Source organism: Salvelinus sp. IW2-2015, linkage group LG13 (genome assembly GCF_002910315.2).
Source record: "Salvelinus sp. IW2-2015 linkage group LG13, ASM291031v2, whole genome shotgun sequence".
In the NCBI taxonomy this organism is placed as follows: domain Eukaryota; kingdom Metazoa; phylum Chordata; class Actinopteri; order Salmoniformes; family Salmonidae; genus Salvelinus; species Salvelinus sp. IW2-2015.
This window is the reverse complement of record NC_036853.1, coordinates 20,608,286-20,623,137: the sequence shown is the minus strand read 5'-3', so window position 1 is coordinate 20,623,137 and position 14,852 is coordinate 20,608,286. Positions and strand designations below refer to the sequence as shown.

General features: G+C 41.8%; 2 protein-coding genes across 2 annotated transcripts in view; one reads left to right on the top strand and one right to left on the bottom strand.

The window, feature by feature from the left end:
* Positions 1–128: 128 nt before the first annotated feature.
* tmed5 (transmembrane p24 trafficking protein 5) lies at positions 129–8,565 on the bottom strand. Its single transcript, XM_023999236.2, has 4 exons — positions 8,234–8,565; positions 4,032–4,129; positions 3,745–3,928; positions 129–2,563 (listed from the first exon to the last, which is right to left on the bottom strand). The coding sequence occupies exons 1-4, from the start codon at positions 8,408–8,410 to the stop codon at positions 2,345–2,347; spliced, it is 678 nt and encodes a 225-aa protein (XP_023855004.1). The 5' UTR covers positions 8,411–8,565; the 3' UTR covers positions 129–2,344.
* Positions 8,566–10,048: 1,483 nt separating this feature from the next.
* LOC111971858 (SUN domain-containing ossification factor-like) overlaps positions 10,049–14,852 on the top strand; it is a 76,184-nt gene continuing 71,380 nt past the window's right edge. Inside the window, 2 exon segments of the mRNA XM_070445988.1 lie at positions 10,049–10,378; positions 12,092–12,109. Coding sequence (XP_070302089.1) covers positions 10,335–10,378; positions 12,092–12,109 — 62 coding nt within the window. The 5' untranslated portion in view covers positions 10,049–10,334.

Below are 14,852 nucleotides of genomic sequence, written 5' to 3'. Positions count from 1 at the left end.
CATTCACAATACCGACATGATTCCTCGACAGCGACACCAAGTGGTGAGTGATGGTCACTTTCAAACAATGATTTGCTTTCGTCATTTCTTCATTACTACTGATAAATGAAAGATTGTATAACAAGTGCTGGATCTGTCTAAAGTTTATTTCTCACCAACCTCCCACCCATTTGAAGTCAAAGGAAACAACGTGACATGTTCAGAAAAGTAGGATTGTTTCATTTACACACATTTACATCTACAGAACATTATTCTGATAAATATCCCAGAATATTTTCTCCTCTCCTTGTTCCATCAGATTAGTAAAGTAAAACACCTTCACCTAAACAACTTGTCTGTAGGGTAAGAGTTGAGTCTGTTCTTCAAAATATAATATTGTCTTGTTCAGCAAGGAACAAAAGGTTGGAAGAGAACAGTGAAATTCTGTGGATTAAAAACATTCTTAATTTTACTTATTAAAATCACCCAATGTGATGCTTGTTTGAGCATCAGCTAAAATACTAATGACACAAAATGGTGGGCAGAGAGAGGCAGTGGCAATACAACCCATTACAATGGGCGAGTTAATTTGGCATGGCCCGGTGTAGGTGGAGATTTTACTTAAGGACTAATGAAATGGTCTAAAATGCGTAAACTCTGCCCACCCAGGGCACCATGCTATGCAAAACTAACTCGCCCAATGGTTTGAGTAGCTGTAAATGAGAGGGAGCTCATAATAGCACATTGCAAGACCCCTCAAACATCATTTTWTGTTGTTATTCTTTCATTGTAAAAGAGAGCGGATACCGCATCACTGTAACATTTCATATTTCAAAGCAGGGATAGGTTGAAAGCAGGGCTCCCGAGTGGCGCAGCGGTCTAAGGCACTGCATCTCAGAGACTTCACTATAGTACCTGGTTTGAATCCAGGCTGTATCACATCCGGACGTGATTGGGAGTCCCATAGGGTGGTGCACAATTGGCCCAGCATCGTCTGGATTTAGCCGGAGTAGGCAGTCATTGTAAATAAGAATTTGTTCTTAACTGACTTGCCTAGATAAAGGTTCAACTAAAAAAAAATATATATATTTTTTTTAAAGCCAGTCCTAGAGGTGAGATAGTCATGTGAGCAGTTCACTGTCCAGCCACAAGATAGCGGTGGGGTGTTACTCAACACAGCAGCACAGTGAGTATTTATAGGAACATTTCTGTAATATAGGGAGCATTTAGAGCGCAATCAGACAACTTGTTTGGCTGCTCCAAACTCTTGGCACATATCAGTGTATCAACCACAAGTGTGGAAGTTTGGAGCTCTCATGTACACTATTGGACCACCTACAAAATAAAGCCAAATGAGTGGATCTCCCAACCACTCCCCACCTCAGTCCCAAGCAACCCTTCTCCCGTAACCGTCGCTGCTCCAATGAGGTGCAGGGTGTGGTTGTTAGAAATAGAATGTGGTCACTAGAGAAAAAGAGAGGGGCAGAGCGGACTCCACATCTCATCAGCCTGTATGACTGAAACCAGACTCGCCTGTCGGCACTAAGTCTGACATTAGACCATCAGGACATGAGTTATAGGTGGATGTCAGGAGGAGGAGGGAGTGGAAGAGTACAGCAGTGATTTAGAGGGTTACGGAAGAAACTATTCCCTTTCCCCTACTCTACTCACCAAGCAGCCGAAAGGCCAGCCAGAGAAAAGAGGGCTGGCACTGGCAGGCAGCAGATGTTTCTATGAAGAAATGTGTGTGTGTGTGTGTGTGTGGGTAAGAGATTGTGTGAGTATCTGAAAGAGAGTGAAAGGGTGTGTGTGCATGCACATGCTGTCCACTCCAGCCACGGTTTGGAAGGCAAAAGTTTTGGTAGTATGGCACAGACTGCTAAATCAGAATCTCTAAAGGTATATCAACCACCTACTCCAGTAAAAGGCTTGGCAACATGACTTACAGATCATATACTGGAAGACATTGAAAGATGTGACACGGACAGGACAGTCTCACCTCAGTGTCTGGAAGACAAAGTTGAGAGTTCACAACATTACCATATCAATGGTAAACACTTGTTCGTTACGCTCGCTTTTAAAAGCCAATGACTCTGAAGGTCTGGCTGGTGTCTCACCCTCCACTGATTTTTAGATAGACAGAGCAGATACGAATGCGGTCCCTCAGCAGCTAGACAGAGCAGATGAAGAGACTGGACGGGTAGGTCATTTGTGTCTAAGGATGTGTGATTTATGTGAGTGCATGTTGTACATAAAAACCAATGAGTTACGGTCGCATCTTCACCACCAGTCCCCACTCCCTATTGGCTGGCTGATCAAGACAGAGCTGCCGGTCCCTCCCCGACCCCTCCCAGTGGGCGGGTTGTTACGTGCGTGTGTGTCTCTTGTCGTCGAACAGCGAGCGGATGAGGTAGACCTGCACCCCTGTCACCAGCACCATCACCAGCATGTTGGTCATGGACCACATGTTGACCCGGTTGTAGTTGGACTCTTGTACGTTGCGGTCGCGGGCCTCAAAGGCTTTGAGCAGCGTCTGTATCTGAAGGCTCTTCCCCAGCCGGGCTTTAACACTGTTGATGGTGTCCTGGAGAGCAGAGGGACAAAGAGGTTGGTAGTGGTTTGGGTTATTCTGATAGTCATAGAAGCATCTTGGAACTAGAATCCAACAATACAGAGTAGGCCAGACTTCAGGAGCATAGAGATTATGTATGTTGACTGACACAGTAATATTCCCTACTGGGGAGGTCCCTGGAGACAAGGTAACAGGATGGGGGAAGGGGTGGGTGCATGTTAACAAAGCCGCCATGTCGGCGAGTCCTCAAAGGACAAACATGACTTCCTCCACAGCTGTACTTTACACTTCCTGTCCCTGACCAACTGACGCCTGTGTCCTGATACACGGGGTGGGGGTCTGGTATAAAGATCAATCCATTCTGCTTTCAGGTGTGTGTGTGATTATTGTTGCGACATTGATGGCTGTGGTGCTCGGTCTCTCTGACCTTGTGTCGTTGTATTGGCAGTGTGTGTGCTGTGTCAAAGTGACACCACCTGTGTGGTTGTGTGCTCTGTGCGCTGACATGTTGTTATGCCAGCAATCTCTGCTTCAGAAAAGACAGACAAAACACCAATGTCAACAGACAGCAGGCCTCAGACGAGACAGCTTCTGCCTGCCTTGTCACACAAAATACACTAGGACCGGGACGATACCAGTATGGCATTATTTCCATGGCAAAAATGAAAACCTGAAGCAGACTAAACTCTTTGGTCCTTTAATAACCTGCTGTATGTAAAATAGTGTGCTATAGCTTGGAAAGTAAATAAATGTGACTCTGGATGACAACATAATGATGTTTGTTTCCAACATTAGGGCTGTTTCTCTAAAGAAGTTAAATCTGCTTGGTGCTGTTTCCTTGCCACGATACTAACGTCCCGGCCCTACAATACACCACTCTACCATTACTAATCTAATTTACACAGGGATTCTTTTTTGATTATCCAGTAGCACATTCAAAAAACTAAGGACGTGTGAATTCTGTGAAATGTTGTGTGTGAAATCACACCCCCTCGCATGACGTGCTACAGATGTCTTACATGTGTCCTGTTGCATATCAAAGCAATGCATGCTTCCTAACCATGTCTTCTAGGGGAGTGTCCGAAATGCCACCCGACCCCCTATATAGTGACCTACTGTTGATCAAGGCCCATAGGGTATATAGCCTATATAGACTATAGGTGCCTTGGTGTAGTATAAGCGCAGCCCCTCACCATGATGTCCTCCAGCTTCATGTCCAACATGTCAGTCCCATGGATGTACTCCTTCCAGTCCTCTGGCTCCTCCCCTTCCTGTTCCATGTTGTCCATGATCAGCTCGAAGAAAATGATCTTTTCCGACACTGCCGAGAACGAGTTGTCAAAACAAAACATGTAGTCTCCGTCCTCTGTCTCTACACTAAAGGAAACACACACCGGGAGAGTGTAAGAGAGAGAGAGAGAGAGTGTGTCCTCCATGTGAGTGTGCATTACACACGTGCGTGGTGGTGTTTGTGTCTTACGTGTGTACTCCGTCTGACTTGCGGTGGTCGCTGTACAGAACGTGTCCAGTAGGAGAGGACAGGCTGAAGTCAACGTCCAGACCTGCTCCGTCCAACACCTGAGGACACACAGATGAGACAAGTAAGATGGGTGAGAGGAGAGAGATGTCAGAGAGCTGCTGCTGAAAAGTTTCAGAATAAGCAGATGGCTTCACAATGTGTGATCTCCATACAAGACATAAGTAAAGAAACCAGTTCCTTCCTGGTGTCGGTTTCTCTACAGTTTCATCATTAGTTCAGGGCAATTCCACGGTAACAGAGTGATGTGGAGACTCAGATTTTTCCATTTTAAAAATGTCCAGAGTTAAACCTTATCACTCTATGCACAAGGACTAGTTATAACAATTTCCACTGAACATTTTACAAAGACACATTTACTGGAACAGTGTAGATGCAAAGTTTGGTAACAGAATGACAGAACAAACAGTCATTCTGTTAAAACTTTGCAACTGCATTGCTCTTCAAGTAAATATGTTTTTGTACATTTTCTGTGGAAATTGTTAACTAGTCATTGTGCATAGAGATGTATGGTTTGTTTAACTTTAATCAACAGTTTTAAGTGACAAATATGAATCTCTGTCTGCTCTGTTGTTAAGGGAAAGAATGTCAAGGTTTCCAAACTGAATTACAAAATGTCTAGTTATTAGTATTTCAAAACAGAGGCCATGAAGAACTTAGAACTGAGCAGCGCCACAAACTAAGGACATTATCAACATTTTGTTTTCACTCCAAGGGCAGAGGTGGGGTACCAGCATGCCACAGAGATAGCTTGTCTATGGTGGTAGACACAACAATAGGGAACTTAGAAGTCGGCTACAGTGATGGTATGACAATCCCTCAATGTCKTTAATGTTAAGATAGGCCTATTTCAAAGAAAATATGAGGTTTTACCAAAGTTCTATGTTGAGATACGTTAAGTCGCACTCCACAGTGCCCTTTCCCACATGGACAAAAGGAACATCTATGTGTTACAATGGCGCCGGAGGAGATGACTGCCGTTTTACAGTCTCCTAACCAATTGTGCTATTGTGTGCGTTTTCACGTTATTTATAACTTATTTTGTACATAATGTTAATGCCACCGTCTCTTATGACCGAAAAGAGCTTCTAGGTAATCGCACAGTGATTACTAATCCTCGTACTGGAAGAAGATTTTATCTTTAATGAGTCGGATGCAAAGGATTTACTTCAGAGCTCATCACTAAGCTAAGGACCCTGGGATTAAACACATCCCTCTGCAACTGGATCCTGGACTTCCTGACGGGCCGCCCCCAGGTGGTAATGGTAGGTAACAACACACCCGCCACGCTGATCTTCAACACGGGGCCCCTCAGGGGTACGTGCTTAGTCCTTTCCTGTACTCCCTGTTCACCCACAACTTCGTGGCCAAGCACAACTCCAACACCATCATTAAGTTTGCTGATGACAACAGTGGTGGACCTGAGTGGTAGCGCAATGTCTAGGTCTAAAAAGCTCGTTAACCACTTCTACCCCAAAGCCATAAGACTACTGAACAATTAATCAAATGGCCACCCGGACTATTTGCATTGACCCCCACCCCCCTTGTTTTACACTCCTGCTACTCCCTATTTATTATCTATGCATAGTCACTTTACCCCTACCTATATTTACAAATTACCTCAACTAACCTGTACCCCCACACATTGACTCGGTACCGGTACCCCCTATATATAGCCTCATTGTTATTTTGTGATACTTTTACATTTTTATTTATTTATTTTTTACTTTAGTTTATTTAGTAAATATTTTCTTAACCAACAATGAAAATAATTAAGGGGTTGTAAGCATTAAGCATTTCACAGTAATACACCTGTTGTATTCAGCTCATGTGACAAATAACATTTGAATTTATGTCATTTAGGGCCACTACTTAATTTGAAAACACATCAGCATAGCACCATTTAGGCAACGAAAGAGGAGTAACAGGGACCGACGATGGAATATAATTTTTCTTCGAAAAGAGCATAAGGCCTATAGCTAGGTCTGGTAAAATGATTGCCAGAAGATACCGACCCTACCGTTATGCTTGTTGTTTACACTAAGCTGCACTGAGGTCGGAATGCAATCATGGTTACATTAAGACCGGTGGAGCCGGGATATGGGTCAGAAAACATACATCAATGCAGGGATTGGATATGCCACTTTCCTCAATTGTACCTATGGCCACACTTATACAACAAGATTTAAATACTGCTAGTTTTCCCGGAAAACTGCCCTTTTTGTCCTCATGCTAACTAGCAGTAGCCACCGTAGCCATTTTGGAATGGCTGCATCAGCTGTGCAATCCCATAATGGCTACTGTGGCTCTGGAAGCTTTAAAGATTTGGCATGGGCCCTCAGAGCCACAAAGTTACACAGCTGCACCATTGAGAACATCTTAACTTGTTGCTATACCACTTGGTATGGCAAGTGCTTGGCATCCGACTGCAGGGAGCTACAGAGGGTAGTGCATATGGCCCAGTACATCACTGGGGCCTAGCTCCTTGCCAACTAGGACCTCTATACCAGTCGGTGCGAGAGGAAGGCCCTAAAAATYGTCAAAGACTCCAGCCACCCAAGTCAGATTGTTCTCTCTACTAACGCATGGCACCGATGCACCAAGTCTGGAACTAACAGGACCCTGAACAGCATCTACCCCAAGCCATGAAACTGCTAAATAACTTTTTGACTCATCACATATTCTGCTGCTGCTACTGTTTATCTGCCAGTTTTATTCCTAGTTATATGTACATATGTACCTCGTACCCAGTGCATATAACCAAGGGGTGGGTATAATTTGTGGAASGTTCCAACAGGAATCTGTTCCAAAAACTTTGTAAAGTACTGGGTTGCCAACAAACAATGCATACAAAGTAGCAATTCACCTAGCTAACTAGCTGGGTAATAGGCATCAACTCACCACGTAAATTAGCTTATTCTTAATGTTTGTCCATAGGTTACCAGAGTGAGGACAGACATTTTTCGGAAATAAACGTGGTGAGTGAAAAACTTTATGAAATAGCCCACTCCCTACCCGGTACCCTATTCTGCCGCTATACAACWTTGTATGTATTGTTTGTTGGCAACCTTGTTATTTACGAAGCTTTTGGAACAGTTTCCTGTTGGAAAATTGCACAAATTATACCCACCCATTGTTGGGAAGGACCCGTAAGTAATGTAAACTCACCCCATTCCGTACAAATGTGCGTAACCGCGACATTCAAACGAGGCTACAAAGAAAACTAATAGGACTGTAGCGACTGTGTTGACTTCAAAATCGGGGGTGTGAACTAGGTTTCTATTCAAGCGTTGATCGACATGGTAATGGCTCTATAGTATTGGAGAAAAGTTGAAAAAAACTGACCCTCCGTTACATCTTGACGTGTCATGTCGTAACGTACAGCACGCATAAAGCAACTATTTCTGTCTTACAATCTCTCTCCATCAGGTGTAACACTTCTCTCATCGTTTAAAAACAAGAAATGGACAGTGATGGTGTAAGGGGGGATACCTAGTCATTTTTTTCGTCATCATTGCATGCGATCATCATTCTCAAAGCCGCTGTTTACTTCTAAGATCACTTTAGCACCGCCCTAAAAACCTGATTCAAATTCGACACAAACCTTCAAATAGGTATGTAATGACACATTATATAAACTCTTTATAGTGTTTTATTTACATTTTAGAGGCGATAAGGTGATAAGTTGGACAGATCGAGTGAAAAAAGCTATTTTCCCACAAGACGTCTGTCCTTCTCACTATAACGCATTAGTTTCGCTTCCCCACCCGCCATTTTTAAAAAGACCCGAAGTGGCTCATTGCCCGTTTCTGCATAATTCAAGCAGGCAGTGTTTAGGTCATGTAATTGATTTTGTTGGAAAGGGGAGAAATTGTGCTTTACAATGGTATTGACATTACAGTTGATCTGGAAGTATTACGTTTTTGGGGCGCTAAAATAAGGGCAATTGTACGGACCAAGGCGATGTACGAGTTTACGTTAAGCATTTCACTTCTAGTCTTCACCTGTATACGAAGCATGTGACGAATACAATTTGATATTATTAGTAGACTGTCTACAAAGCTGCCCTCGTGAGTTCTAGCAAATGTATCTGCTCATATACACATTTTTGGTTCACACTTTCAACCGATAATAACCCCTCGAACCTGATATTCTATCTCCAGCGATGCGTCCTTCTTCATGGTCTGGAAGAAGCACTCCTTCCGTCCGGAAGGGAGTGTAAATGTGAAGTCGCTGTCCAGGCTCTGGGAGAACGCGGCCACCATGAACATCTCAGATACCAGCACCGAGAACAGGCACAATAACCCCCGGACCACGTCCATGGTCTCCTGCTGCCTTCACTACACACGGAACAAGCGGGAAATAACTATAGATTTTGACTCCGTAAAGAGACGAGTGCTAGCTAATGCTCGTCAACTTCCCCTCAAATCTGTTCTGTTGGACAGCTCACCGTACGAGATGGCAATCGCAATGTGAGGACCTTGCCTTAAGAATGGACATACTTTTCTCTCAAATAGTTGGAATGTAATTTTATCTGATACAATTTAATGTATTTAATGGTGCTAAAATATATTTGGGACACATTCTAGTGTATTATGGGCAATTTTAACAAAAACAAATAAGTTCATTACAGGCAGTTCTCAGAAGGGCGCTTTTCTCAGTTGCATGCTGGGTAATGTAGTGTGTGCGTGTTTAAGAACAACTGACGGCATCCAGTGAGGAAGAGGAGAAGCTAGAGGGATAACTGGGCACAAAATCTGTTCTCCAGCAGGGGATGTTTTTTTTGTTTTCGCTCACCACGCGAGGAGTTTTTAATTGCACTGCTAACCTTATGCCTAGCCTTAAATTAAGATAAAAGAGCAAATGCTTGTTTTCATTAACTTGTATTATATAGACAATGTTGATTAGTGGAAACAGTTGTGCCTGTTCACACGTATATCTTCCCGCTCATTGGCATGAATGGTCCCACCTGTTCTTGCCTCTTCCCTATCCCTAATGCTTTCCATTTTTTAAGAAATTAGAGTATCTGTTCAATATAATGGATAGTCTGTGCATCCAACGCTGCTCCAAAAGCGCATTCATCTTTACAACAGTCGCAATACAGTCGCATTCCCTTGAAATAAACATTGGAAATCCCGGCTGTGTCACATCCGGCCGTGATTGAAAGTCCCATAGGGCGGCGCACAATTGGCCCAGCGTCGTCTGGGTTTGGCCGGAGTAGGCCGTCATTGTAAATAAGAATGTGTTCTTAACTGACTTGCCTAGTTAAACAAATGTTACATAAAATATATATATATTTCCTTGTGCGACACAGATATATTAGTATATGGTAAGGACGGATAGAAAAGAGTACAAGTCTGCCCATGTGTGAATATTGAACAGTTATGTTATTTTGTATAACTTTGGTCGTAGAGAAGACATTATAGAATGATAAAAGACACTTAACTATACAGGCACTTGTTTGTTGAACAACAATATCAATGTCAAATAGACATGGGTGTAGGTATTTTTCAATTGATGATGATGATGGAGAAGAAGACTGCAATCTGATCAAGGAGCTCTTGGTTTTAAAATTGTAGTAGTGAACTGCACACCAGGCTTGCTAAAAATAAGGAAACTATTAAATAGACCTCTATGTAGGGTCATGACATGAAAAATGTCAACTCAACTAACTACTAGGCATTTTCTTGTGTAGGCTATGCCATCCCTTATATGCTGCCCTTAGTCTTTGGAAGTTACTCTGCGATGTAATGCAAACCATCATTCATTACTCATCCTATTGTAAAACAATGTAATCCAAAAGTTGCACAATCAGATGTAAATATTTCAGGGTTTATATTTTCTTATCTTATGGAGGAGACGCGTTCCATGTTCCAGCTCCGCTCAAGCAGAGGAAATGGGCGGGACCGTGCCTTAGCACGTCACTACTTCTCTGTCGCTGCCTGATGCTATTGGCCGAGAGGAGGGGAGAACCGCAGCAGCGCTTAGCGAAGGCGAGTAGCACAGCAACAGAAGCCAACTAGCGCAGAAAAGAGTCGGCGAAGGGTTGACTGAATGAAAAATCAACTGGCTAGCTACATCGAGTGTAGTTTTAGGAAAGTGCCACCCTTCCCCTAAATATTTATTATATTTTATAAGCAACAAACATTACTGTCTGATAATAGTTCATATTCGTGTTTACTGTATAGCCACGAGAGGTTAGTACAATCCTAAAAGAGCGAGGATGTTGGTCCCCGCGGGAAGATAATGAAGCGGTTGCGCGTTTTGTTGGCGTGCCTCATCCTGTGGTGGTAAGACCTATCTTCATTCTTTTCATTGTGTGTTAGAAAAGTTAACTTGATATTGTCATGTTTACGCCGTATAAATGAACATTACTCGAAAGCAGCATTGGAAAGCTGATATTCTGACCATGTCCGTTCGTGGTGTGGGATGAATCGATTCTTCCATCCTCCCATATGAAAAAAATGAAGTTAGCCAGCCCAGACTAGCTGGGTCATTCCTAGTATACGACGGTGCCTTGTCTGCCCCAAGCAAATATCACCTATTACTATTCAGTGTAAGATGTGTATTCCAAAGGGCTCTAAATGTAGGCGTCATTTGACCATAAAACACAAAAGATATGGATCTCAAAGGGAATTTTAGTGGATGTAGGCATTTCTACCATGTCCCAGGGTGCTAAACTATTAACCGAAATGTCAGTTTTATAACAACTAACGTTAGCAAAATGACCAACGTCGGTTAAATTATTGGAATTCCATTTTGTTTTCTTTTTGTGAGCGTAATGCACACATTGCGCAGTTCAGCTAGAGCAGGCGTTCCCAAACTTTTTTGGCCCACTTCCCCATTTTGATATAACAAAAATGTTTGCAACCCCACCATGTWAAAAAAGGTGATGTAATCAACGGCCAATGTTTACTTTTTAATTTGGGTATATGATAGTCTTACAAATCAGGCTGACAGTACGTTTGAAAGTATTTCATATTGCTGAGCGATTAGTGTTTTTTTTTTTTCAGTTCGGTTTAGGTTCGATTATTGAAATAGCGTTTTCGATTTTGGTTCCGATTATTTTGGTTGAATGCTTTAGCAACACAGAATAAGACGATTAATAAATGTCCCATGATGGTAGTGACTTGCCATTACTACTTATTAACTATAATTTATTCACTTTAAATAAAATATTTATGTTGTATATTTTTTAAACTTCATTCCAAGTCATCTCATCTCTATAGAGCTGCTGTCTGACACAATCACTATTTTGTAGTTTTTCAAAGTAAATAAGGCATACTGCGGAATCAATCACTTTTGTCGTGTATTTCCAGGTAGAYATACCTCATGAAGCAACAGCTGCTCTCTATATGCCCTCATGATCATGCAGTCTGGTCTCTTGCATGGCGCAGGACAAGTAGATGCGCAATGGATTATGGTCAGTGTTGTTAATCACCTAGTTTTATGAGCTAAACTGTTGAATATTTGCCTATTGGAAACGACAACTCCCTACTACATCGCGCAGCTCACAGAAAAAAACTGAACAACATAGAATTCAAATAATTGAACCGACCTCTGTCAATTAGTTGTTTAAAAAATGAAAAATACCCGGCTTTTCTGGTTCAATCTGAAGGAAGTATGGTTTGAAGTGGCTGAAATCAGAAAAGTATTGGGAGTTCAGAAGATCTTCAGGCAATAGTTTTGTATGGTCTTCTGTGTAGAAACGCACTTCATCACTATCTAGGTTTCCATTCAATTTGTGACAGATTTTCATGCTAATTATTCAAAAATGCGCATAAAGAAATATATGCATTTTCCCACCAGTGATGTGTTTCCACCGAACGGACTTGTTGCTGATAAAAATCAGTGCGTGACGAAGTATTGCACACAATGTACTTTTTTGAAAGTTCAATGGGTTTCCGTGGCATTTCCAACTCTACGACAGTTTTGTCAGAAATTGTTGCAATAAATAGCAAATGTGCATACTCTGGTCTTAACACTTGTGTTCTAACCAACAGCTCGCAGATACATCGCGGGTAAGCTAGTCTACATTAAAGATTATTATGGGTAATAATATTTTTATTTGTCAAACAGTAGTAAAGCATCGATCATCATGTCACCAGAATTAGACCCTCTGTTTATTGGAAAGGAGCATCAAGATCACTGTGCGCTTTCACCACCCTGTGAAGTTCATCAAATCATTTCATCAGTAGCCTAATAAGCTGCATGCTTTCCCGAGTCGTAGTGAGAGGACCACACAACATATCACGCCTGACTCCAAGTTTACTTCGATGTGATGCCGTTTCTCGCATAATTAATTGTACAGACACAAAGTTCCCACCATGTTGAACAAACATGATCTGTCGGCATATATAACATTTTAACGAAACTTCCTGTTTCCATCACAGCTGTCTCGTTTTCTTTTGTTATATGGTAGTACTTTACTCGCATAAAAACTGGATGGAAACGTGATTACTAATGATAGTGCCTGGTCTTGTCCACTCTGGTCTAATGAGTCCTGCACAGCTTGTGTGCATTGTAGAGGGAAACAGATCWCACCTGTGTGTTCCTGAGAGTCCTATCTTTCAACGATGGGGTTATAATATTTTGTAGCTTAAACCATCCAAAACAGAGCCACATTTGTAGGAAGAAAATAAACTGTTCTGTTTAATACAACCACATCTCGCGTCTACCGGAGGTTACTGAAGACCCCGGTTCTATTTTTTAKCGTTTCTCTCGCGACCCCATTTTCAAATTGGCGACCGCACTTGGGGTCGCAACCCCTAGTTTGGAAGACACTGCTCTAAAGATACCGCATAAGCAGTAGCCCAATAGAGATGAGATGATGACTTGGAATGAGGTATTCAATATAAATAAGTTGGTTCAGGAGTAAAAATTACATAAATTGCATGGACTCACGCTGTGTTCAATAATAGTGTTGAACATTATTTTTGAATGACTACCTCATCTCTGTATCCCACACACACAATTATCTGTAAGGTTCCTCATACAAGCAGTGAATTTCAAACACGGATTCAATCACAAAGACCAAAGAGGCTTTCCAATGCCTTGCAAAGAGGTCACTTATTGGTAGATAATGAAGAACAAAATTCCACTTTGACATTATGGTGTAGGCCAGTGACAAAATATCTCAATTGAATCCATTCTAAATGTCGGCTGTAACACAACATTTTCAAAAAGTCGAGGGGTGTAAATAATTTCTGAAGGCACTGTACTTAGCTGTATTAGAGGGTGGACAAGAATATAATATTTTTCATGAGGGCTATTGATGCAGCAATTATAGCTGTAAAACCTGCTAGCCAGCTAGACTAAAGTATATTAAACAGTTAACTAGCTGGTCAACTTTTTATCCGGCTGCTTGTCTTTTCTACTTGAAGTCCTGCAGCATGGATGCGTAAGCTAACAGTGACAGGTGGTGGATTAGCACAGGTCGTGCATTGATTAAGCCACGATAGCCACTGACGCAGGAAACAATACCCAGGGCTGGTGACAAGCATGGCCAGTAGCATGACAGCATTCTAGCGTCAGACASCTACACAGCATAAGAAGAGAGTACTTTAAATAGTCTAGCTACGCTACAGTAACGTACAAGCCAACGACTAGAGTAGCCTACTAAGTCTTTTCACTTGACCTTGGCTAGTAGTTCCTTCTCTCTCAATCAGCTTTGTCTTATGTTGCCAGGACCAATGCTTTTTTTATGATTCTCAAACATGCTTTTGAACTGTACACACAGATGGACTAGGTCTATCTGTATGTTTGATTATGGAGTTAAAAGGCTTTCACATTTCTGCTCTTGTGTTAAAGTGAGAGAAGTTGTATCGTATGGCTCCGTTTCCCCCGTGAGGTTAGGCTATAAGAAACAGACGTGGAAGTAGGGTTGGGCGATATGACCAGAATCTCATATCACGATATAGGTAATTTCATATCCTGATATAGGCCATTTCATATCCTGATAACGATACATATCCCGATATAGGCCATTTCATATAACGATACATATCACGATATAGGCCATTTACTTATTACTTTTATTACAAATAAAAGGTTCTTACTCATATTTGATTTTCTCCTTTTATTTAGAACCTTTGTGCAAATTTTAGAAATATTAATGTATAAAACCTAAAAAGGTAAATCGAAAACACTTCAACTATAGTTGTAAACAAAATAAATAGGCCTAAAATGTGACTAGGTCTAAAATATCCAAACCGAACTTATAATACTCTTTTTAATAGTAGAACTGATTTGAATTGTAGCAGCAAACAAATGAATACAGGTCTAACAAATATTGGTATGTAAAATACCAAATGTAAACATGGAACACTTTCAAGTTTAAACTATAGCAGCAAAATAACGCTCACAAATAAATATATAACAAGTTAACAAAACACTCCTTCAAGTTTGAATTATAGCGTTATATGAAAACAACCAAAGTGCTCCAAACAATGATTCAAAATGTTAGCCTTATGTTGCAGAATCTCAGGGAGTTAGTTTTACAGGTTGAGAGCCAGGAATACAAGCTAGTCAATTCTTTCTGGTTTTAGTGATGACCTCTGACATGTCACAATGTTCCCACTTGTACTGAACACCCGCTCTGATGGGGCACTTGTACTGAAAACCCGCTCTGATGGGGCACCTGTACTGAACACCCGCTCTGATGGGGCACCTGTACTGAACACCCGCTCTGATGGGGCACCTGTACTGAACACCCCCTTCGGATGGGGCACCTGTACTGAACACCCGCTCTGATGGGGCCCTGTA